General features: G+C 41.5%; 1 protein-coding gene across 1 annotated transcript in view; it reads left to right on the forward strand.

The window, feature by feature from the left end:
- COL22A1 (collagen type XXII alpha 1 chain) overlaps positions 1-17699 on the forward strand; it is a 184427-nt gene extending 166728 nt beyond the window's left edge. The window contains exons 52-65 of the mRNA XM_072328724.1: positions 155-208; positions 1257-1310; positions 1754-1798; positions 2597-2650; positions 3662-3715; positions 5372-5425; positions 7909-7980; positions 9830-9865; positions 10165-10209; positions 10683-10862; positions 13102-13168; positions 14273-14455; positions 15124-15201; positions 16195-17699. Coding sequence (XP_072184825.1) covers positions 155-208; positions 1257-1310; positions 1754-1798; positions 2597-2650; positions 3662-3715; positions 5372-5425; positions 7909-7980; positions 9830-9865; positions 10165-10209; positions 10683-10862; positions 13102-13168; positions 14273-14455; positions 15124-15201; positions 16195-16382 — 1164 coding nt within the window. The 3' untranslated portion in view covers positions 16383-17699. The remainder of the gene's footprint in view (positions 1-154; positions 209-1256; positions 1311-1753; positions 1799-2596; positions 2651-3661; positions 3716-5371; positions 5426-7908; positions 7981-9829; positions 9866-10164; positions 10210-10682; positions 10863-13101; positions 13169-14272; positions 14456-15123; positions 15202-16194) is intronic.
- The last annotated feature ends 7427 nt before the right edge of the window (positions 17700-25126 follow it).

Below are 25126 nucleotides of genomic sequence, written 5' to 3' on the forward strand. Positions count from 1 at the left end.
GAAGTATAGAAATAACAGAATTTCTGGTGCATTGGGCAAAATTGAATACAATCACAAAGAAGCAGAGGTGCTATTTTGAGTTTTTGTATTGACACAAGTATACCCATCTCTCCTGCAGGCTCCTCGTTAACCTTGTTATGCATTTTATTAATAGGGCATTGCTGGGAATGATGGCAAAGATGGCAAGCCAGGATCTCTTGGAGAACCGGTAATGTAATTTAAAGGTGTTTCACATAGGCAATAACAGACCACGTCCAGTTTTTCCTTTTGTAGCTGTTTGTCTATGGGCTCAATGGGGGCAGGAAATCTGTTGGCACATCTTTTTGTAACACCAGAGGGGCTATATTGTCTTGAGCAATTTATAAGATTCACTCTCTGTGATTCTTGAAAAGAAACTGGGTTCTTTTACAACAACTATAAATACTCCAAAACGTAGTGATTCCACCTTTACAAGTACTGCAAATACTGCAAAGAAAGAAGATTGTCTTGTAACATTAAATCTAAGGATTGCATTTTTAGGTAGAAGATTATGGAGCATAAAAAGTTCAGAAGAGGTGTCTTAAAAGAAAGCCTTTTCTGAGTTGCTGTGTAATGGTTCTGTTGTCCAGCATTAGAGAGGTTTATATTTGATGTTCTCTACTTAGTCTATGTTTGCATTTATTGAAGGGGAAAAAAGCAAAAAAGCTGAGCCATAAAGTTGTCAGCCAAAAGAAAGCGTTAATAAATTGGGCAGTGAATGTTTTTCCTTACCACTGTGTTTCTTAGAAGAATGTGCTTTCAGTGTCTGGCACTGCTAGCCTCTTTCCATGCCTTGTCCAATGGGATTCAGTCCTTCTGTAAAAAGCCAAGTCCCCAGTCATTTAGGGGAATGGAGAAATGCTTGTCACAGCAGCTGCAGTTTGTGTGCTTCTTCCAACAGAACATCTGATTTCTGTGTGCAGATACTGATTTTGTAGATGCTGACCAGGTATTGCTGTAGTTGAGTGCATTATCCCTCTGAAAGAAAAACATTGTGAAGGTGCATCAATCCAGAGGTGTAAATACCTTTGAAGTTTGAAGCGTATGTTCATGACAGTGCAGGTATGGAAAGGTCTCTGTCATTACTGTCTTTGCAAGCTCAGACAGAGATGTTGCTGGAGAGATTCCAGGCAATCATAGTTCTCTGTGCTGTTAAACAGAAGAAGTGGGAAGAGTTTTCAACAGCAGAGGGATGGAGCTGAGGCTCTCATTAACATGAACATGATTGTTTCCCTTAGGGAAAACCTGGAGAACCAGGCCTCCCAGGCCAGGAGGGTGCCAGAGGCTTACCGGTAGGTTCAGTCCTGAAACTCTTCTGTACAGTGGCTAAGAAGCTTTTGATGGAGGGATGGTAACTCTTACTGATGTGGACATCCTTTGTTGGTGACATGGACAGTAAGACTGAGTAAACATTCAGTAAGCTTGTGGATGACACCAAGCTGTGTGGTGTCGTTCACTTGCTGAAGGGGGGTAGGTTGCCATCTAGAGGCACCTTGGTTACTTTGAGAGGTGCCCATGAGAATCTCAAGAAGTTCAACGATGCCAAGGGCAAGGTCCTGCAGCTGGGTTGGGGCAATCCCAAGCACAAACATAGGCTGGGCAATGAGTACATAGAGGGTGGCCCTGAGGAGAAGGACTTCTGGGAAGGTTATTAAGTTCACGTTCAAGATAGAACATTCTCACTGCTTCAAGTGTTAGTGTAATGGGCAATCATTTATTTAATTCTCTTTTTCAGGGTTTCAAAGGACAGAGGGGAGATACTGGTCCCCCAGGTCCACGGGTAAGCAACATGCACTTTATACATGATAGTCCTTTGTAGAAAGGTGATGTGAGTTGAAGTTCTGCTCCCAGTTAAGGTGAGGCAGCTGGTAGACTTGAGACAGACCTGTGTGAGAAATTTTCACAGGAGGCCTCCACACAGCATCCTACTTGTGAAACTGCTGATATAGAGGTGAGGAAACACTGCAGACACTGAATGAGTGTCAGCTCTCCTCCAGAAATGCATAAGACATGCAGAATATGTTCAGAGCAAAACATAAAGAAATGAGTGCAGAAATGACTTTAGCCATTTGGCTTAGTTGCCTATTCATAATGAAGCTCAAAACTCAAGTCCTGCATGTAAAGTTGTTCTCATTTGTAAGCAATGCAGTACAAAATGTACTTTACTGTAGACAGTGGAATACAAAACTGAATTTCTTTCTGCCTAATTAATGCTGACTCTCCATAGGGAAGGAGAATACTTTCCTTGGAGTAGTGTAGCTGAGCAATCTAGTGCTGGAGCTCCTCATGCTTTCTTCATTACAATAGTTTCTATACCATGAGTATGTTGGTGGGTTTCAGTTACTATACAAGCAGCAATAAATATTCTGCTGGAAAACAGTGTACTACCCTGTGCATTACTATCAGAAGATGCTTCTGAGTTATTCTTAATAGCTATGTCACGTATGATGTACAAAGCTTTTACTGTCTTTAGAAATTCCTCACTGAGCTCAGTTGAAACCCCCCACCACTTGCAGTGGTGTTACTGGTGTTCCATTGACCTTGAGCTGATATCTCTTTCTTTTCTGCTGAATTGCAGGGGGAACCAGGTGCGACAGGTCCTGCTGGGCGTGAGGGGCCACCAGGGAAGGACGTAAGTGTGCTATTTTGAGCAGACATTCATCTTTTCCCTGACAAATGAAAAAAAATCATTCATGGTGACCCCTCCCTGAAAACAACTGCAGAGATTGAAACAAAGGGTAAATTACTGCAACAGTGCATAGGGAATGATTTGCGTGAAGCTCATTAGAGTACCGATAAATTTGAGGGCTTTTCTCACCACTTAGCTACTGACATGTAAATATCAGGGATATCTTTGGAAAGGGAGAGAGAGTCTGAATTGCAGGCTGTGCTGCGTTGGACCTGCTTTCTGCTGTTCCTCTCCAAACTGTGTTTCATTCTGAAGATCCCACTGGGCCAAGATCCGTTCCACTTGCTCTGCAGAATCTGTACCTTACCGCATGCATAGCTGAAGCACAATCTATGACATGCTTGTGGAAGAAAATGCTACTGCTCAGAGCAAAGAGAGATGGTACAGACAGATCCTTTGACATTATTAACATCAAATGCAGTCACATAGCAAAGTCTCTGGAGAGTGCAACTGAAGCAGCATTCTGCAGCAGCTGTTCAGCAATGTACCGAGTGGCTGATATGCCATTGTCATGGGATCTGGGGAAGTCGTTTCGCCCTTTCACCCCCTGATATCACTGAAAAGCTGTTGTGCTGTCGATAGTACCCTACAAAGTAGTACAAAGTACCCTTCCAAAAAATGGAAGATAGGTCTAGGGGAACCCCTCAGGAAAGATAGGAACAGCTTAAGGCTTGCTTAAGAGAGAGAGAGAAGGACTTCCAGTCTCTGAGGAATCCAGCTTTAACATCAAACGATGCTAATGGGTTCTGCTTGTGATCAGACTGCACTCACTGGGTGACAAATGTTTAAAATTCAAGATGCTAGTTGTACATAACTGGAAGAGGGCAGTGAAGCTTTTCTTGTTTTTCCTTAATACATGAACAGTTTGATTTAATAGGAGCAGTTTAAGATGAAGGCTTGTTTGCCTCTCTGTCAGATTTTTCCTACTCACCAAAATACTTTTCTTTATTTTAGGGAGATACTGGCCCCATAGGACCACAGGGCCCTCGAGGACCTAGAGGGCAGCCGGTAAGTTTTTCTCCTGATAAGCAGTTTCTGGAGGTACACTGTGTTTAGTGGGGATGTTTGTACAGTCCGGACCTCTGGTTTGGAAGAAGAATACTATGCAAGATCCAGGTGATGTTTGATGAAATACTACCTAATTTGGGAAAAACAAATTAGAACTAGATTGATGGAAACTGATGAGGACTAATATGGAGTACAAAGTAATGTTAGCTTCTGACTCATGTGGGAAAGATAGTTTTGATGGTTTCTACCAAGACTGCAGTGTCAGAAGTGCTTGTATTCCAGACTTGCTACTGGAAAACCACTCCTTATCACATGACCTCTGCATATGGTTTTCAAAGGCAGGTAGTTGTTGCAGATGCCCCTACTGGGATATCAGGGATCCTGTTGTGAAACTCTTCATTTCTGTCATACTTTCTAGAATTTATCCTGATTAATTGATTTTTATAAAGAATAGCTTTGAGAAAAAAACATTTGTTTAATTGAACACTGGTAGAGTTTGATTACATCTTCGGTTGAGAAATGGTAATTCAGTAAATATTTCTGAAAGTATCATCTGGAATGGCTGAGAAATTATTTATCTTAATTTAATAGGCTTTTCAATTCTCTTTTAAAATTCAATCGCTTCAAAATTTGAATGCATATCTCAGTTGCTGAACATGAGCACATCTTTAATGTGTTATAATAAGAGTGATTTCTTTTCCTTTTGGGAAGATTTGCTAGTGAAACAAATTCTACATGTTCCATATTCAGGGCAAAGTGCTGCTTCAGCCAGCAATTCCAGGAGCTGGAATGGCAGGTCTCTGGGAGCTGGGAGGGTAGGGGGTTAGATTACACTGTAGGAACATATGGAAAGGTCCTCTGTGTACCTTATAATTTATCTCATTATTTCTGCACTGCTAGCATCATTTGCTAATGGGTCATGCCCCTGCACAACACCAGAAATGCATAAAATTGTTTGAGCAAATGAAAGTTATCACCATTCCAAAACATATTCTTCTTTAGAGAAGAGCTACATGGATTTTTCTATAGCCAAGGGCAAAGGATGAATTTCTTTTGTTGCTCGTCTGCTTTGCTTCTTCTTTATTAAAGAGCACGAGGTATGATTTTGCATATTCACAGTAAAAAAGGCTGGTCTATACCATCAATCCAGTGCAGTAAAGTGATGGTGAACACATATGAAAATTGACTTAGTCACTGGAAAAAGGAATTTTTTGAACATAAGAAGGTTTGGGGTGATCTGGAGGTATCTGATGGCCAGTGCAGATTGTTTTCATGTTGATCATGGAGCTGCCAAAAGTTGTCAAATGCTGATTAATGGGGTTCCCATAGTAGGTAGCTGCATCTGTGCAAGATGCATGTGAAAGGAATAAGGGTAACGAGAGAAGGAGCGCTAGTTTGCCCCTGTTCACATTAGAGGGTCTGGGTCCTCATCTCTGACTTTTTATCCAGAGATGTGTTCAGCCATGCAATCATAGATGCAGAAGTTGTGGGATTAATAAAGAAAAAAAAAAAAAAAACAGGAGATCCTTACTTTGTAATCTGCCAAGAGGGGAGGTTGGAGAATGTTAAAGAAATCCCTGCTGGTATAGCAGCAGGTGGATACTTCTATTGATCACAGTGTATTTTGTTTCACTAACCTTTTTCCTTCTCACCTAGGGCAAGAATGGATTGCCTGGATCTGCAGGAGAACCTGGCCCAGCAGGTAACCCAGTAAGTACCACAAAGGGAAATGTATCCAGCTATCAGTTATATTAGGGAGAGGTGACTGATGAAGTATGGATGGGGTGGTTTATGTGTAGCTGCTTATGGTCCGTCAAGTTGCAATGTCTGAAGGTAGAGGTCAGTGACCTGAAAATCACTGACTGGTCATATTATCAGAAGGGTTTTGGCTACATTCCTGGGAAAAAAAAAGAAAGAAAAGAAGAAAAAAAAAGGAAATGATTGATTACCTGGCATGGAGAAAAGATTGGCATGCCTCATCTTTACCAGTTGATTTAATTTTGCCAAGCACAGACTCTGCAGCCAGCAGAGAGCTGTCACAAGAAAGGAGAGGGCTTCAGGGAGCTGGCAGGCTGCCATGGAGGAATAGCAGCAGTAGAGAAATTCTCCCCAGACACATGGGGGAAGAGCAGGTAGTGGGCAGTAAACCAAGATCATGGAGCAGAATGAATCCCCTGGGGCCATCCTGTGTAGAAGAATAGAATGGTAATGAAATGCTGTAAGGAGCAGAGAAAGAAGAGTTTTTTTCTCTGTTCTGCTGCTGAAAATTGTTCAGGATTCAGCACATCCATGCAAATGAACCTTTCTGTCCAGCTGCACCTTTTACAGTGCAGGGTTTTTCTTTCCCTTTGCCTACCAAGACATTGCATCTTCTTGGAGTGGTAAATTCTGAAAGAAACAAAGACATAGCAAAAGGAAGCTGAAAAGTACTGCAGGGGGACTTCACTCATCTTTGTAGTATTCTGCCCTTGCAGTACCAGAAGGCAGCCCCAGCGCTGTTGCTGACATTTGCCCTGAGGAAGTTTCTGTGAAGATGATCAGAGGGCTGGAGCATCTCCCCTATGGAGACAGGCTGAGAGAGCTGGGGCTTTTCAGCCTGGAGAAGAGAAGGCTCTGAGGAGACCTTAGAGTGGCCTTGCAGTACCTGAAGGGGGCCTACAGGAAAGCTGGGGAAGAACATTTTATAAGGGCTGGTAGCGACGGGATGGGGGAAATGGTTTTAAACTGAAAGAAGTTAGATTTAGATTAGTTATTAGGAAGGCAATCTTTACCGTGGTGAGACACTGGGATAGGTTGCCCAGAGAGACTGCGAATGCCCCCTCCCTGGAAGCACTGAAGGCCAGGCTGGATGGGGCTGTGGGCAACCTGGTCTACAGGGAGGTGTCCCTGCCTATAGCAGGGGGGTTGGAACTAGATGATCTTAAATGTCTCTTCTAACCTAAACCATTCTATGATCCTATGATACTTTGCTGCCAGGATGTCTTCTCCTAAAATTTCACAGAGAAGTAAACAACACCTTTTATGCATGGGTTGGTGATAGCATGCAGATTACAGGTGGGGTAGAAGTGATGCAGTCTACCAGCCTTTTTGCAGCCAAAAATCATTGCTACTGCTTTTCCTTTTTTTGTCCTTGCTGCAACTCATTGCCTTCCCTAGACCACTGCCATTGTCTCTTACTACATGGATAGCCTCTGTTGCTCATTCAATCTTCATTTCTTCTCATCATGCCCACCTCCCCTCCCTGTGTCTTTTGCCTTTTACTGCTTTTTGGCTGTATGGGTTACTATTCATGTTTTTTCCAAGGTTGCCAGGGTTCTGGAACCATTACCTACCTGGATGGTCAGGTAGTAACCCACAGTTTCTTCAGGCAGCTCCTGTGCAGACACAGAACTAAAGCACTCTCTGCTTCAGAGGATTTACACTACAAAAATAACATAAGACATTGGAAAAGGATAAAGTCAGATGGATGAGAAAGGGGAAACAATGACATTATTGGTCAGCAGAACAGACAGTCTTCTCATCAGTATCCTTCTCTGTCATTAAAATGAATCCTCTCTCCTTCATAAAGGTTATTATGAGAAGAGCTTCTGTGTACTGTACACTAGTCCATTTATTTCCATCCTTGTCTGGAAATACAGTGATTTCCTTTGCAATGTAGTGTGACAAGCCAACATATTATATTTCTGTTTGAAGAAAAAGAGAAGTGAGAAAGATGATTGTGACAAAGAGGGTTTCTTTTCCACCATGAGTTGCTTTACCACTACTGACTTGTAGTCACAACACTTGCCAGGAACCTGCTCCTTTTATTTGACAGTGCCTACACTGCTTCAACAGTTCTTTGAACTTTATGACCATCTGCACTGCTTCCCTGCTGTTGTGTATCACAGCATTTCCACAGCTGTACCAACACATTATAAGCCATACTGCACTAGAAGTAACTGCTGAGCACGCGTCCTATCACTTCCATAACTGTCACTTCCATATCAACCTTTTACAGGGACCCCACACAGCTTGTTAATAGTGCAGACCTGGTATCTGCAATCTGCTTTTCTTCTTTCTTCCTTTCCTTATTGGTTTTGGGAGTCCTGCTGCTACAGAGAGATTTCCCCATTCCAATGTATCTGTAAATGCATGCTCTGGAAAAGAGATGTTGGAGAAAGGACTGCTAGTGTTTGCCTCCTTTCTGTCCAAAGGGTCCTAAAGGAAACAAAGGAGAAAATGGCAACCCAGGACTCCCTGGCTTCATAGGACCCCGAGGACCACCTGTAAGTATGGTTGGGGATGGATGAGAGCTGCTAATTGCCTGCTTCTATGTGTTGAACAATGAAGATAGGACAGTTATCTTCGGTTGGGTAGCAAACATAGGCAGGAGATCTCACAAATCCAGAAGCCATATGCCTCACTTCAGAAGAAAACTGGACTGCAGAGACTAGCATTACTCTTATGGGAAAACACCTGTGACCCCATTTGAGGAACTGTCAGTCTGCCCTTCTATTATGTGCATTAATTGGGCTGGTTCAGCAGTGCTCTTTACATGGGCATGGGGTTACTCAGACTTTGTCTCTGCATGAATCCCGGAATGGCTATATAGCGAATTTTTAAGTGCTGATAGTAATAAAGTTGTTATTGATATTTGCTGTTCTCAGGAAGATTCTTTTGTTACCTGCAACAGGGGTACACCACAATTAAAATATTGAGATAACTCCCAAAGTGATCGAAAATAATACCTATTCACATGAAAATATCACAGCTTTGAAATTCGGTATCTTTAGCCCTACCAAGGCAAGAAAAAATATGTTACATTCTACTTGAAGGATGGAAAAGATTGAATATTAGGTAAATGTTTTCATTTTCCTTTCTAACTCTGGTGCGACAAAATGAGATTGTAATTGTTTTCATGTCAATCTAGCAGAAATGAGTCTTCCACAGGATGAATCATGGGTTTTTTTCCTTCCTTTTTTCTTTTTTATTTTTAATATAAGGATTGAAAAGGGAGTCTTGTTATGAGGAGAAAGACATATTTCTCTGGAAAATTAATTTTAGGCAGCAAATGCAGTAGCCATTTAAAGCTGAAGTGGCCCTAAGGAACATTCAAGTGGGTCTGATGCTGCCTAATTGGAGCTGATGTGATCACACATCTGTGATTAGATACATTGCTCATGCATACATAGATGTGTTCGGGCCCAGTGGAAGCTATTCTGTGTATTTTCAGGTTATGAAAAGAACACTGTATGCATACACGCATTAGAGATACGATCACATTTGTCAATTGTCAATGCATCCTTCCATTCATAGTATAGGAAAGTGGATACAATTTTAGCAGCGTGCTTCAGGACTGCAGTGTGCAGTGACTTTTTTTTTTTTTTTTTTTTTTCCTTTTTCTTTTTTTCCTTTTTCTTTTTTTTGGCTGAAATGCTAAAATGCCAAGATTGTTCTGCCTTATTGGCACATCATAAATGCAGAGTATAGAAGAAAAATCCTGATGGAGTGCTTTTCTAAGTTGTGGTAATTATACGTAGCTCTAAAATATAGGCAAGTTTTCAGGCTCAGTTTCTTTATCCATGGCTCAGTATCCTATATCCAGCTACTGTCATACAGGATAACACCTTCCCTTAACAAATATACTTCCTTTACATCTTTAGACTATTATGGCTATAACATTGGTGCTTCCAAAGCTAAATGGGCTGGAATAGATAGTCTTAGTGGTTTATTTCCAACTGTAATGATTTTATAATTCTATGACTCCATGGTTAAACCAGATGAAGTAAAGCTTACAAAGCTTTGTGAAATATCTGTAAGAAAAAGGAATACAGTTTTTGAAAGAAGGAACACACTTTCAATAAAACATCCTTATCTCAGCTGGTTCTTTAGATAGGTTTCCCTTCTATTTATAAACATTTGCACTGTATACAGACTTCTAAAAAATGGTGAAATCAGAGGATGTGCCTTTCTAGGAATGACTTATAGCAGTAGGCTAATGTTCAATATTCCAAAGTCACTTCTGTCTGGCAGAAAACTTGTGCTCTAGACACAAAGCAAAACTCGTGGTTAAAAGGTAGGCTTTGTCTTCCAAGTCTGCAATACGGTCCTAAATTCATTCTCTGTACCTCCCAGGGTGATCCAGGAGAAAAAGGCCCTCCAGGAAAGGAGGTAAGTTGGATTCCCAGTTGTTTCAAAACAGTGCTGGTGTCTCAGGAAAAACAAAAACAAACAAACAAACAAACAAACAAAAAAAAACAGCACAAAACAAACAGGGATGCTACCTGGGTTGCATCAAAATGTTTGGGTTTCTTTTTGCTTGATTTCTTGATATTTGAAAAATAGAGATCTCAGAGATCTATGGGATCAAACAGTGAAATATATTTTCTCCATGTATTGGGAATCATTGTGAATAAATGTGCTTTATTACTTATAGTGACTCTTCCATGCTGACCCTTATTTTGTTGCAGGGCACACCAGGGAAACCAGGTGAGACTGGATCCAAAGGAGAGAGGGTAGGTTGGAGAGCATTATTAGTTATTTCTTTATGGATGCCACATCCCTGCATGTGCTCAAGGCCATGTTGGATGGGGCCCTGGACAACCTGGTCTAGTGTATGATTTAGTGGTTGGCAGCCCTGGCTGTAGCAGGGAGGTTGGAATTAGATCTTTGGGGTCCCTTCCAATCCAAGCCACTCTGTGATACTATGGTTCATTACACTGAAATAGAGAGAGCTGTTTTGAGGTAGGGGCTGGAGAAAGGATCATTTAAGAGTGAGGTGTGGCCTGTAGAGATCTTATACTCTCCCCCTTTTCTCCCATCCCTCTCTTTAATCATTCAGTGTCAGTAATAATCTGTGGACCATTTGTAATTCACCAGATGTTGTATTCAGCAACTGCCAGCTCAGCTGTTTGTGTTTTGCAGTGCAGGGAAATCATAAGTTTGCCTTTTATTTTGTGGTGGTAAGGTCAGTGTTTTTTTTGCTTAGGGAGAGCCTGGAATCAAAGGCGAAAAAGGCCCTCAAGGAGAAAAGGGCCCTCCAGGTGAGCCTGGGATACCTGGTCATAAAGGCCATCCAGGACTGATGGGACCCCACGGACCACCAGGAGACACTGGGCAAGTTGGGCCTCCTGGTCCCCCAGGACAGCCAGGATTTCCAGGACCACGGGTAAGGCTGCCAGATAAAGGCTTTGTACAGTAATTTTATTGCCATAGTGGGAGATCGGAAATGCTTATAAGGTTTCAGCAGGGATGGGAGAAACCAGAGAAAGTATGGACTACAGTGGGGAGACAGCATTTTTATCTCCTATGTCTTGATACATAAAAAGCAGAGCTGTATTTTCTGGGGGTACTAGATTAAACTTCAAGCACTGAACAATTCAGACCAACAGCCAAGGAGGCCATTCTCTGACTCCTTATACCTATAACAGCCTAAATCAGGTCATGCAACTATGTCCGTGTGTACCCAGAGTCCAAAAAAGCTTCTTGCTATATGGGTGTTAATGCATAGTGTTTCATACGGAGGTCTTATGTCTTCCACTGCTGCCGGTTGCTATGAGAGACAAAGTGCTGAGCCATGGAAAGGTCAGTGCTCTATTCCTGGAAATTCTGGAGTCAGCTCATCAGAATTCATGAAATCCTATTTTCGTTTAATATTCTTTCTTTTCTTTTTTTTTCTTCTAATGGGAAACAATCTAGCTATTGAATGCGCCTGAGGGTAATGTATGTAGAGGAATGAGAACAACGACTGACCTGACATTAGTGAAGCTGATATGTCCATTCTGAGAATGAATTTGAGATTACCTCAGGGGGGTAATAAATAGTAAAGTGATCTCCAATAATGTAAATGCTGGGTAAACTTTAGACAAAACATCTTTTTTTTTGATGTGTCTCCGCAGAACAGAGATTTGATGGTATTCAGTGATGATTATGGAGACTTAATGCAACTACTAGAGTTAAAATGTCAAAAGATAATATGTAAGCCTTCAAATTCTGTTCCAAAATGATGTTTGCTTACTGGGATATTCACTAAGAGCCACTAACAAGTGGTTAGTGGTAATGACAAAATTGCTTCTTTTGTCACCATCAAATGCATATTTTCCTCACACAAAAATTGCTTTGTAAAGAAGGCAGCAAATGGACCAACTCCATCCTTACTAGCAATTTTAATGGTTAAAATTGAAATGGCTCTTGGCTATTTAATAAAATCTAAATTTGTTACTGGAGAATAACTTCTGATTTGGAAGACTTCATAAAGGTTTTGTAAACAGAGGAGAGAGTATGCATTTTTATATGTTAGAAGTAATAAGTCTAGGGAAAAAAAAAGCATACACTTTCATGTAAATTCACAGAAGAATGCAGGACGATAAATATTTTCAAACAGATGGAAAGAACAATTTTAATAAAAAGAAAAATAGGAAAGTATTTTTCAAGTGAAATGTATCACTGTACAAAGGAAAACATTTGGTCTTGTTGGTTCAACATTATTTTTGAAACAAAACTAAAATAATTCCTTTTGAGTTTATGAAATATGCAAAGACATGTGTCTAATTACCTTAAGACCATTTTTTATGTTCTTGGAAGGTCTCCACCAAAAGCATTCTCCTTCTAGTCCTCCAAAAATGCTTCCATCAGTTTTTCAGGCGGACACACGGTGTTACATATCTTGAAGTTTTAGTGGGTATTACATCTGTTTAAGAGCATTGTCACATAAAGGAGTTGAGAGTGGTGACAAAGGGCATTAATCCTTGGAGGGCAGAGCAAGACCAGGCAGCCCTCTCTCCCTGCCTCCTTTCATCAGCTTGCAAACAGGCAGAACCTTGTGTGTGCTTGGAAGAATGGGTATGTATGTAGACTGGCTGTTGTTCTGCTGCAATAAGGTCTGTCATCAGGCAATACATACAGCATTAGTGCCTATACCTACTCTGGTTACTCACCTTAACTATCCTGGAGGAAACTTGCAATGATGAAGAAAGAGGCAGGCATTCCACAGTGGTCATGTGGAGCAGAAGTCTCCTGATTGAATTCCTATTACTCATCCTGTCAGTGTATGTAGATTTTATCAGGGCCAGTTTGGGTGCGGCAACCCTGCCCATAGCAAGGGGCTGGATCTCTATGATCTTTAAGGTCTTTTTCAGACTAAGCCATTCTATGATTCCATGACTTTATGAATTAGCCTCTGACCACACCCCTTCCTTACACTATTGAATCCATGGCTTGCCCCAACAGCATTGGAATTATGGATGATTTTAATCCCTTTATGTTCTTCTTCCAAGCGCTCTCTGCAGCCTTGTGTGTGCACTGGGTGAAGAAATGCAATCCTCTAGTCCCTTCATCTAAAGTTTCATTTTTACATCCCCAGGCTGTGATTATTATCTTGTGTTACTACTATAATTATTACTCCCCAGGGGGAATCTCCATCTCTAGAGACCTTGAGAAGACTCATCCAGGAGGAGTTAGCCAAGCAGCTAGATGGTAAGTAATCAGCTCTGAGAAGCCAGCAGGTAGATCTGAGAGCATGAAGGATAACTTTCCATAGTTGTAGTGTTGTAGCTGACACCTGAAACTCTCTTGCTTATGGAAGGCATTGTTGCAACAAATCTACCTCAAAGTCACATTAATGTAAAATGACATTTGATGCCCACCACTGTAAGGAGGGGGTGTAGAGTGGATGGAGGTTGCTGTTTTTCTCAAAGTATTTGAATTGCAGGCCAGTATTGGCTTACATCTACAGTGAACTGCAGAGCTGTAGTGCTTCTGTACGCACAGCTCTTAGAGCAGCTGAAACATATCCATGCACATTTACCTCCATTCTAGAGATCATGGTGAAATTAGGTGATTTGTTTGAAGGAGTTTATTTACATGTTGTCAGAATTTGATTTCTACCCCAGTCTAATAGCAGTCAAGAGCTTGCGTCACTGAAGAGAACATAGAAAACCCTTTTCCCTTCATTCTGTAGGATGTTTTTGTGATGCTGTGTGTCTAAAGAGCTCTCAAGGCTGCTCAGAGTTTGAATCTGAGAGCTATGAGCAGTGTGGCTGCATGGAATTCAGATATGTTTACACAGGCAGCTGCCTTAATTGCGATTTCTGACTTCCCAGGCAGAGAGGGGTACACTGGCTGATAAGTGCTTTGGCTTTCAGTCCATTTGTGCAACAGTCCAGAACAAGAAAAGAAAGCTTTCTCCCTAAAGAGCAGCCATGTAGCATCCCACTGTATAGCAGAAGCAGTGGAAACATGCTTCTTTTCAGATCAGCTATGATCTGAGTTCTACAGAAATCCACCAGCTGTACTGTTAAAGAAAAGCACATTCAGATCCTACTTGAACAAGGAACAGATATGAGTGCTTAGGATTATGCATGATATTCAAAAGAAGTATGAAACTATGGAGAAATTAGGCTGAAATCGTTTACAAAGAGCAGGGTACTACCATGGCGTTTGGGAAAGCGTTATGTGGCAACAGCAAATGAGCGGTCCTGAAAATTTCATTTGGACTTTGCTGGACCAATGTTTTTAGCTTTCCATCAGTTGGAGCACTGATCTTCTTGTCTAACAAACCCTATTCCCCTCTATTCACAGCAAAGTTAGCCTACCTCTTGGCTCAGATACCACCTGCACATGTGAAAGCATCCCATGGCAGACCAGGACCACCTGGTCCCCCTGGGAAAGAAGGACTACCAGGAAGAACTGGCCCTCCAGGAGAGCCTGGCCGGCCTGGACAGACTGGATCTGAAGGACCACCAGGACCCATTGGTCCCAAGGGTGAGCAAACCGTGGTGCATTAGGGAAATCCAATGAAGGGATATATCCATCACATGTTCTTCAGTGAAAGCACTGAATACCAAAAAGAATATCCTGAGGAGTGGTGTGAGAAGCAGTTCTAATGAAATGCTAGGAAATGAAGCAAACTGAAAAGGATTTTGTTCTATTTATTTTTAAAGAAAAAATTAATGCTTCAAATTGGTTAAGCTTTTTATCTGCTTTTTTTTCTCCCTAAGAGCTGTAATTCCTGAAGGCCTTTATTATTTCAACACAACCATCCCAAAGCTTGCCAGATATCTGAGTGTCTTGGGAATTCCTATGACCTGAGTTTGCAACATAGTCTTACTTGCCTTTGGCGGATTTTATTGAGAAGTTGCAGACATTTAAGCAATAAGCTGAAATTGCTTAATGATCTTGGTATTCACCTCTTCTCTTAATAGCAGCAAAGTAGTACTCAAAACTCTTCATAGAAGCAGCCTCAGTCTTCTAAAACAGATTTTGTGAATGTGACCAGCAACTGCAGAATGTGTGTTCTACCTTTGTCCAGAATTGAAGTGGGTTAGGTCTTCATCCCCACTTACTCCCTTTCTCAGAGATTAAAAGACCTGTGGTAGTTTATTCTGTAGATAATGCTTATCAATTAATTGTTGTCTTTTTTCTCTCTGCAGGAGAAAGAGGAGCAAAGGGTGAGAAAGGAGATGCTGGCATTGGCCAGAGAGGTGAAATAGGTCCTCCAGGAATTCCAGGTATTCTTTTTCAGAAAGTTACACACACACACACACACACACACACACACAAAGTATATATATACATATATACATATATTATATATACATATATACATATATATATATAAAACTCAGAACATTCACAAAGACAAAGGTCTCTTCTATGTTAGATAAGTAATCAACTTGACATAAATAATGGCATTACGCTATTTTCATAGCCGATGGCCCAAAGGGAAGAAATAAAACACTAGCATCATATCTGGCCACCTTTGTTTTTTCAGCCTGATTGGCGAGCCCAGTGACACGTGTCAGTAACAGGTTAACTGAGCTTTGGGACAAGTCCAAAGTGAGGCTTTATTTACAAGGTATACAGTGTGGTGCCCTATTTGCACTTGCCAGTACCTTTTTGGGACCAAAGTGAATGCAGAGATCCAGGCAGCTTCAGCCCGTTATAAAAGATTCTATCTAACACCTCTGTCTCGGGCATACAGTTCAAGTCTTATCTTTGCTGATAAACAAGAAGCAAATAAATTTTGTTTCTAATTTATAATTAGGAGCCATCGATCATCTTTACCTTCACCCTGCTTTGGTGGAAGAGGAAATTATGGAAAAAATTAATTACCCCATAAGCTGCATCAGGCATGCTGGCCCTGTGTTGCCTTAAAATAACAGTGAATCCATTATACTTCATACAAATGACTCTTGCCTCATATTTGCCACCTCCCTATGAGGACTATATGTCATTAATTGGCCTGTGCAGCTGCACAATTTCAACAATATGATGAGAGTATGGTACAGTTCTGTAATCCAATTATGCACACAGGGTAGAAATCTTGCATTCAGAGGAACCATGTTTGCCATATTTTCATAGACATATGTCAGCCAGACCCGAATCTGAGGAAGGTGATGTCTACATCCCAGTATAGGTAGTAAAGCCATCTCCTGTGCTGCTGTACTAAGTACTGTGCTCTGAAGATGCCACTCACCAAGAGCATTATGTTTTTGTTTTAGGCCTCCCAGGGGAGCCTGGCTATGCCAAAGATGGGATACCAGGACCACCTGGACCTCAAGGTGAAGCTGGGGTACCTGGTCTCATGGGCCCACAGGGACCTCCGGGAGCCAATGGACAGTGTGACCCTGCTCAATGTGCTTACTATGCAAGCCTGGCTGCCAGGCCCGCCAATGTCAAAGGGCCCTAGGATACAGGGTGTATGCCCAGACTTGGTTTTAAAACTTGAATTCATCCAGCCTGCCAAGAGCTCTCAGATGTCTTCAACTTTATTTCCTTCATGGGAGGCCTTCTAAAGCCAACAAATGCTGCCGGTCGGTCAGATTATTTTTATGAATTATAATAATAATTATTATTATCTTTGATGTGATATGTGAATTTGTACTTGTTTCTCTAAAACCAGGGCATATTAAAACATTGAAAATGTGTTTTTTTTTCTTTTGAAGAGCATACAACATTGATGCATTGTGTAGCAGTTCATACAAAACCATTCTGACACCATTTATTTTATTTTATTTTTTTTTATTTTCTATGGTTCTTTCCAAAGGTTTAGCCTTGAAACTGAAATTAAATCCTGCACTGTGCAGCATGGGGCATTAACTGTGTAATCACAAGACTGTGGTGTTAGCTGCCATTCATGCAGAGGCAGGAAGATAAGGTTATGCTGAAGCTGGGGGAGAGATCTCCAATACACTCAACTCACAATGGACAGGCAATTATAGACAGGCAAGGTGTTCCCTGGAAGATCTCTTTTATTTTTATTATTCTGTCCACAAAAAGAATCTGAATTCTATAGAAGCCAATTTTTTGGGACCATGTGGAATCTCACAGTGAGGCCTGGATCACTGTTCCTTGTGCAATAACTTCAGTAGGTGAAGTTATTATTCAGTTCATATCAGGTGGAGCTTATCTTCCTTCTGTCAGGGAGATGCCTCTGAAACAGCCACAATACTATCCTCCATCATCGCAGGGCTGCCAGTTCCGCTTTTCATTGTCAATGCACGTACAGCTCTCTATCATTGCTTCCCTCAAGAAATCTGCCAGTGCAGCACTGAATGTCTTCTACTGTTAAAAACCTCAGGAAGCGAAGTGTCACCCGACTTCACTGTTTTGAATGATACACCATGACAGTAACTTGGAAAAGTTGTGTTTTAGAGGGTGGTGATCGATTAGAGGCTGGTTTTCGTCTCTGGTGAAAAGGTCAGAACAAATAGGTGTTCAGAAACTCTGAGGAAATTGTGTTTAAGAGTGAAAGCCAAAACTCAGACATAGGCCATTTAGCCTATCAGCTAATTGCCAAAATCAAACTGGAAATTCACTGAGAAAATAAATAGGGGACAGAGTCTGGGAAGACTTTCAAAACTGGTCACTTTTCAGTCTGACAACATGTGGAAGTGTGTCAGCAAAGGAGCCAGATTTCCAAAACTCTTCTAAATAAGCAGCTTGTATTGAGGGATCAGAGTAATAAACATGATACAGACACTAAGTGCTGAATCTGTTTTGAAATCTCATCTGGTCTTTTGGGGAGATAAATGTGGCCGCCTGCCCTGCTGGCATCACCATGTGGCATGGTGTATCCAAACTGGCTAAGCCAAGCAGACGGCACAGCTATAACCATCCCAAAATCAGACACTGTAGCTATAAGCCCAGAGCTGACTATTTGCAAGTCTTGGAGTCTTTTTCTTACCCAGAAGATTAAACAAAGTCTTTTCTATGTGGTGATATTTTTTGCTATTTCCTATGCAAGTAAATTCCTTTACTGGATTTTACTTCCTTTCTGTCTGTGAAAAGATCAAGCAAAGTGAAAATATCAAGAAGTGATTTTTAGTAACTCTCGATAGTATCTATTACTGTAGTGCACCTTAGGCCAACCTTCTATAGTTCAGTTTTAGGCAACCATTGTTGATAGCAGTGAGCAGGTTTTATGGAGGTTAGGCATGTTAATTGTCCCAATTAATATGACATGGCGTGATGAGTGATGAGCTGACAATTGGGCTAGATGATCTTAGTGGTCTTTTTCAACCTTTATGATTCAATGATGTGAAACTCCCCAAACTCTACATTGTGCATATTTGCATACAGCATGCATGGCACAGACTTTAATACACTCAAGTATACCATGTGATGGGTAAATATATAATGAAGCTCTATTGAGCAAATTCCAGGGTCTTTCATCTCTCCAAAATCGTGCATTGGAATCTGGATAAAGGAGATAGGAGATTTTGGAGTTCTGTTTGTTTTAATTTTGTGTTTGTTTGTTTTTTTTTTTTTTTTGATAACTCATTTCATCTGCAAGTCTCTTAAAGCCATTGCCAGCAGCAGTCTGTGTTAGGAAAATGAGACACACCAACATCTTCATCAGAAATTAAAAGATCTGCAGTGGGCAGCTGTACCCAGAAAAGAGGAGACAGCCTAACTCCCTTTGCTCTAGTGTATTCTCTATTTTATTGTTCCCTGTTCAGTCCATTCATGCCTTTGTGTTCTGAGTTCAGTGAGTGCCATTTCCCTGCTTTTTCTTAAACCTCTTTTCCTCTGCAGCCACTTACAAGACATTTACCAAGATCAGTGTCAGTAGTGAGGAGTACAAGACACTTGCCGCAGACTCAGGTCAAGACTGGTGCTTCTAGTCACCCAGTACTGTCTGCCAAATAGCTTGCAAGGCAGGAATGGATGCAGGAGGTGAAAGAAAGGCAGAGGTAATGAGTGTGGCTGCTTTACTAACCAATCTTGAACAAGATGAGGATGTGGCTTTTGCATCTCAGTGTTCCTGGCTCAGAAACAAAGCATTTGGTATATCACAATGAAGTTTATTCAGTATCTGAGACTTAATCCCAGGAATCCACTGTTATTTTTGTATGAACTTTTTTGTCTAGCCACGTGACAAGAGGGAACATACTGATAAGATGGCATTAGAGAGCCAGAGAATGTATTGTCTACATATTTCCAAGGTGCTAATAATACACACATTTTATGATATTGCTGGAGTGGGTTTTTTTAATCAATTGTGTAAATTATTACAGTTGTAGCAAACAAACTATTATTCCATTATATATTTTGCCTGTCAAATAAATAATTTAAAATTTTAAAGAGATTAATTTGGGGAAAATAGCTTTTTGTGTTACATTATTTAACAATTTACACTTGTATTCTGAACTGCTCTAAATTAGCTTTTTTTGGAGCTGTAGCAAGGAATAAATTATTTTCCTTCTTTGCTGCTTTTGAGAGGCTCATCTCATTACAGTCTTGTGATGTTGTTTTTCTGAGCCGTCCTTTTCACACCTCTTGTTAATATGGGATAATTAAACTGTCTAAGGTTGAACTCAGTTCCACATGTTTATCCAGAAATGTGTAATCAAAGCAAAATGGTGCTGCTCAGGACTGAAACAAATGTGTGTGTTTTTCCAGAGATGAAATAAGAATGCAGCAGCAGCTAAGCCTCAGGTCTGTGCTCTGAGCACAGAACTGCCAGGGAGATGAGCACATCTTTTACTTTCTGGGCTATGAAGAAAAAAAAATATATACAATTAAAATTAAAAGAAAAAGAAAAATATGGAGAAATTTTGATCTTTTAATGTGAAAACTGTCCAAGCCTTAACCTGCTACAGGCTGTTATTTAGCAGCTACTGAAACAAGATGTGATGCTGATGTATGTCTGGGTAATATCATCTGAGATTGTGTTGTGCACCAGAGACAGGAAGAGAGTACTTCATGGATTCATTTGAGTTAGAATGGACCCTTAAAGGACATCTAGTCCAACTCCCCTGCAATGAACAGGGACATCTACATCCACATCTCTGAGCAACCTGTGCCAGTGTCTCAGTACCCTTACAGCAACAAACTTCTTGCTTCTTCTTATTCCTTGGTCTAAAATACTTACAGGTGCAACGTGAGACCAAGGAGTATCCTAGATCTTCAGTGAGTGTCCCTGAGGGAGATTATGTATACCTCAAATGATGTGAGATACTTATGTCTAGGTTCCTGAATATCATGCTCAGGGCTAGGCTCTGTCACCAGCATTTAGGTGATTCCAATGCGAGATTTGGACCCTGGATGAGCATCCTAAAGTAATCAGCTGAAGCACTCTGGACTGTATTACTTGAATAAGCCTGATGTTGATTGAAGAGTTTCTAATAAGTGTCTGTCTTCCACTTTACTGACTCATGTTGCTACTGGGTTGATATGGGGATGGATCTGTTACAGACAATGAGGTGTTGCGTACTATGGGAATGGCACAGGGAGACAGCCAATGTTATGGCATAAACATATTGTCATTTTGCCAGGAAATAACAGAAAATAAAACATTAAGTTACTAAAAAAATCTGCTGCCACCTTTTTCAATCTCTGTAAGATGGATTTCAATGCTGCTGAGGGTAAAGGATGCTGATTTGTGGCAACCCTGCACAGGGAGAGCATCCTAATATGAGGAGTCCTCCTTGATGACCCTGCAAAGCCATTTATTTCTGCTGAGGGGGATCAGCCATCTATTTGCCTCCTGCATCCTAAGTTTGACACTTCTTGTAGGTTAATATGAGTCCATCAGAGCCTGGAATTTCACTTCATCACCTTGTACTGGTGAAGCTAAGAAATGGAAGGATGCTTGCCCTTGTCTATCTAGTTTAAACCTAAATATCACAAGTGGATTTTTGTGTCATGGCCTGTGAAATGTGAACAACTCATTAGAAAACTCTAAAGAGATGATGAACTTTTCATTATCCAGGTTGGTTTTCAAACAGATTTTCAGGCTGAATTATGAATTCATCATGCACCTTGATTTAAGACTATAGACTCTGGCAATATTCTTATTGGAGTTTGTGTGAACTCAGAGTGAGAATATCCTTCAGGATCTCTTGATGGATTACATGTTAAAAATATGGGCTCCTTCTTGTAATTTTATTTATTGGACCATGAACCACATGTAGAAAGAACAAGGGAACAATGGGACAGAGAGGCATTAATCATACACTGACATTCCTAATGAGACAGTGATCAGCATTAAGAAGAAAGATATCTTGCAAGATGGAGCAGAAAAGAACTTGCCACCTTGGTAAAGAAAAGACCAGGGTCACACTCCTGGAGAGAAACAGTTCAATACGGAGAGCAGTGCCCAGCATCAGAAATGCCTTTCTCTCAAAGCACAGCTTTGGTCAGTATGATGTGCTTCTGAAAGGCTTGGATTTTGATGTGGACAGTGTTTAAGCAGCACACAAAGCAGTTCGGTGTATTTCACAGGATGGATGTAGCTGACAATGTATTTTTAGAAACACATTGGGATGGCTTTTGTTCAAGTCTGAAATGTGTCTCACTGCAGTAGCTTCTTCAGCACACTTGATAGGAATTGTGTTTCAATGTTATTTTTATGGTTAATTATAAGGTCTGTTATTTCTGGTCAGAAGCTTTCCCTTGCAAGTGAAAAAAATCTCACTTGTCCTTTGTTATTATAATAATCTCAAATATATACATATATTTCCAAGCTATTGTACCTATTCCTATGTATGAAAAGGTATTCGATTTCCTCTGTTGAAGATTTTTTTTTAATGTAAAAAGTAGACCACTTCCTGATGAAAGTAGCTTAGCCTTCAGATCTCACTGACATTAATGGTGATCATAAGGAACAGGTATAACCACTTTGTGTCCACAGAATTTACTCACATTATTGTCCCTTCAGCTGTGATTGTCCCAGCTCAACAGCTTTCAGGCTCCATAAGGAAACTACCAGCATCCCAAGTACTTATAACTCAAAAACAACCTCTTAGCACTGTCAGATACCAGACTAGTGACATGGTTTTATCTTACAGATGCTGAAGATGAATCTGAAAGAAATCCAGAGCTTGATTTCAATAGGATTTAGGCATTTGCATGCTGAATCCAAGCCAAGGGTTGGTATGCAACAGCACTGAAAATCTGTATCTCAGGGCAAAGTCCATTAGGAAACAGGAGAACCTAAATTGTTAGTTCAGAGGTTGAATTATGATCCTTACATACTCTGGTCAGCATCTTCTGGCAAAAGGGCCTCCAACTCTGCCACCTATCTGTGTTGCCAGTTTTGGGTCATGGGCCCCATGCAAGCTCAGCACCACATGGGGCTTAGAAGATCTGATGGATGGGGAACTGGAGTTGGGTAGGGAAGTGGAGCATCACTCTTCACCAGACCTGACCTGGTAGATCTTTTCAAGCCAAGCTTATAAAGCATTGTGTTCTATCTTTAATAGCCTGTAGGAGAATGTGAAGAAATTTCTTCATGAAAAGCATTTTAAATTGTCATTCTAAGCATTTTTTAGCTGAGAGACTTATGGATTAGAGGATGAAATAAAAGAGGTGGCTTTCTCAGCCTGAGGCTTCAAACCAACAATTGTCTCCTTCTGGGAAAATGCCCTTCTCTGTACACAGCATGCTGTGCTGAGTGGCTTAGGATAAACCTGGTATTTCTCATCTCCTATGAAATCTATGTTGTGAGGAATAAAAAAATCTTTTTAAATATGCCAGAGCAAGTTCAGCACAAGATCCTGTCTCTGTGTCGCACAGGGTCATACGCTCAGCAGGAGGGAGGAGGACTTTCAGATTTGAAAACCGATGCTTTATTGTGTTTGCTTAATGTTAAAGGCACAACTGCCTTGAGGGCAGACCCTCTTCCTGGCTGCCAGCTCCCAGGCACCAGCTATGAGTCTGTCTTCTTGCCTCATTTACCACATGCTTTATCTTTTTTTTATCTTTATCTTCAGTAGCAGTCCCCTGGGACTGACCAACTTGGATTCCACAAACAAAGCTGCTTTATGTTTGCCCACCTGCTGCTTCACTTTCTAAACACCTTCGCTTTCTGAATACCAGCAGATCATTGCCACCAGCTCACTGCCTGAAACAAGAGGAAACATCCATAAACTGGGTTTTGTGTGCACTGCGGTGCTGGAAGGGAAACCACGTGAGAAGGGCAAATGTTTACTCAGCGGGACGTTTCTGAGCAACCCAAATGCTCTGCATTATGTATTGTTAATGTGCCTGGCAGAGAAGAAAGCTGACAGTCAACCAAGAGCCACAGCAGTTGCCCCTGGTGCAAGCAACAAATGATCAGTCACCACTGTGCTCTTGGTTCAAACGGTTTCTGGTGGGAGAATGAATGCAGCCACCTCCTTCAGATGCACATCTATGGGTCCTGACTTATACTGGAGGTATCTTACAGAACACGACCCAAAGTATGAAGGGAAGAAGAAACTGAAGATTTCAGGCAGAGATCTGGCATCAGTCCCGGTGCAGGTCTTTGGCCTGGACCAGCTGCAGGCCCTGGAGATGAGCCCAGAACGAGAGAGCTGCCTGAGGTACCGCATGGAGCTGCTGCCCCGTGAGATCAGCCGCTTGAAAAACCTAACCCTCCTCTACATGGACTCCAACAACCTGAAGAAAATCCCTGCTGAAATTGGCACCTTGAGGCACTTGGAGAGGCTGACGTTGAGCAACAACCACCTGACCTCCCTGCCCCCAGAGATGGGGGCCTTGCAGCGGTTGCACAGCCTCCACCTGGCCAACAACAACTTCACCCACCTGCCTGCAGCCCTCTGCCAGCTGAGGAGCCTCACCTTCCTGGACCTGAGCGACAACAAAATACACACTGTCCCCTCCAGCATCCGACAGCTGGAGAAGCTGGAAACATTGCTGCTGCTCTTCAACTCACTGGAAAACCTGCCTGAGGATTTCTGTCTTTTAAGGAATCTACGCACGCTTTGGCTGGGAAACAACCGTCTGCGATCCCTTCCACCACGATTTGGGGAACTGGTCAACCTGGACTGGGGATACAACTACTGTTCCTGCAACTTTGAAGGGAATCCACTAGAAAGTCCTCCCCCTGAAGTCTGTAGCAGAGGTTCCGAGGAGATCAGAGACTATTTCTTGTCATTTCATAGAGTACTGGCAGAATAGATGACCGGGGTCAGCACTTCAGCTGACTGACGTGGGTTTACGCTGTGCAAATCATCTGCACAAGTGAAATGTGTTTCAGATGGAAAAATGTGTTGAAATCACTCTGTGAAGCTCAAAAGCTTCCTCTCTGCTGTAAGGTGATTTTTCTGACAGTCTTTTTTTGACACTGGTATTGAATGATGGTGTATATCTTTCAGCAATTGTCTCAAGGACAGCTATAATCTTTTCATTATTTATGGCTGTATAAATCTGTCTCATGAAATGTTGCAGCCAAACATTCAGTCAGAGAAAATGAACAATATCAAGTCGGGGAGGATAGAGTCAGGTAAACACCTTGTGGTCTGTAAATAGAAATAACATGTTTGCACACTGAGTCAGTGCTTGAGTCTGGGCTTGAACAAGTGCCGATTGAGATTTATGCCGGTGTTTAAGGCCATTCAGTCTTGTGGATTTAGATTTGCTTCAAGTGGCTCAGAATCTCTTTGCTTTCCACAGTACTTTGCTGTTTTGCACTTGTAGAATCATCTCAGGCTTGTGGATAGAAGCAACCTATGTCCAGGTCCCAGAAGGTACTATGCAAGTGATGTCTCCACTGCTTTGGCAGGACATAATATGTATCTTATTCTTCTCTTGCATGCTTCTCTTGAGCAGCAGCTTTGGAACGGAACTGTGGCTCTCCTGGGAAGCAGCATGGAGCTGGGGCTGGCATGTTAATCCCTCTGGAGTTACACACAATAAACCTCAGTGATACATCTCCATGGAATGTGGGTAGCCCAGCTTTAGAGTATGCAGCCCCAGCAGAAGGTTTCCACATCTACCATGTCTGGGAGAGTGTTCAGAGATATTAAAATACAAGTATGCAAACTTCCTGCTAGGGAATATTTCTGAGCATTCTTGTTTACAGTCATAGAAGGCTTCATCAGTGTGGCATTATGGAAATCTGCTGAGACTCTTTCATTTTACTCTCTCTTCCTTTAATCTCTCATCAGCATTTTCTCCCCATCTCCTTTTGCTCTTGTGTGTTTT

The sequence above is a fragment of the Excalfactoria chinensis genome, chromosome 2 (genome assembly GCF_039878825.1).
Source record: "Excalfactoria chinensis isolate bCotChi1 chromosome 2, bCotChi1.hap2, whole genome shotgun sequence".
Taxonomy (NCBI): Eukaryota; Metazoa; Chordata; class Aves; order Galliformes; family Phasianidae; genus Excalfactoria; species Excalfactoria chinensis.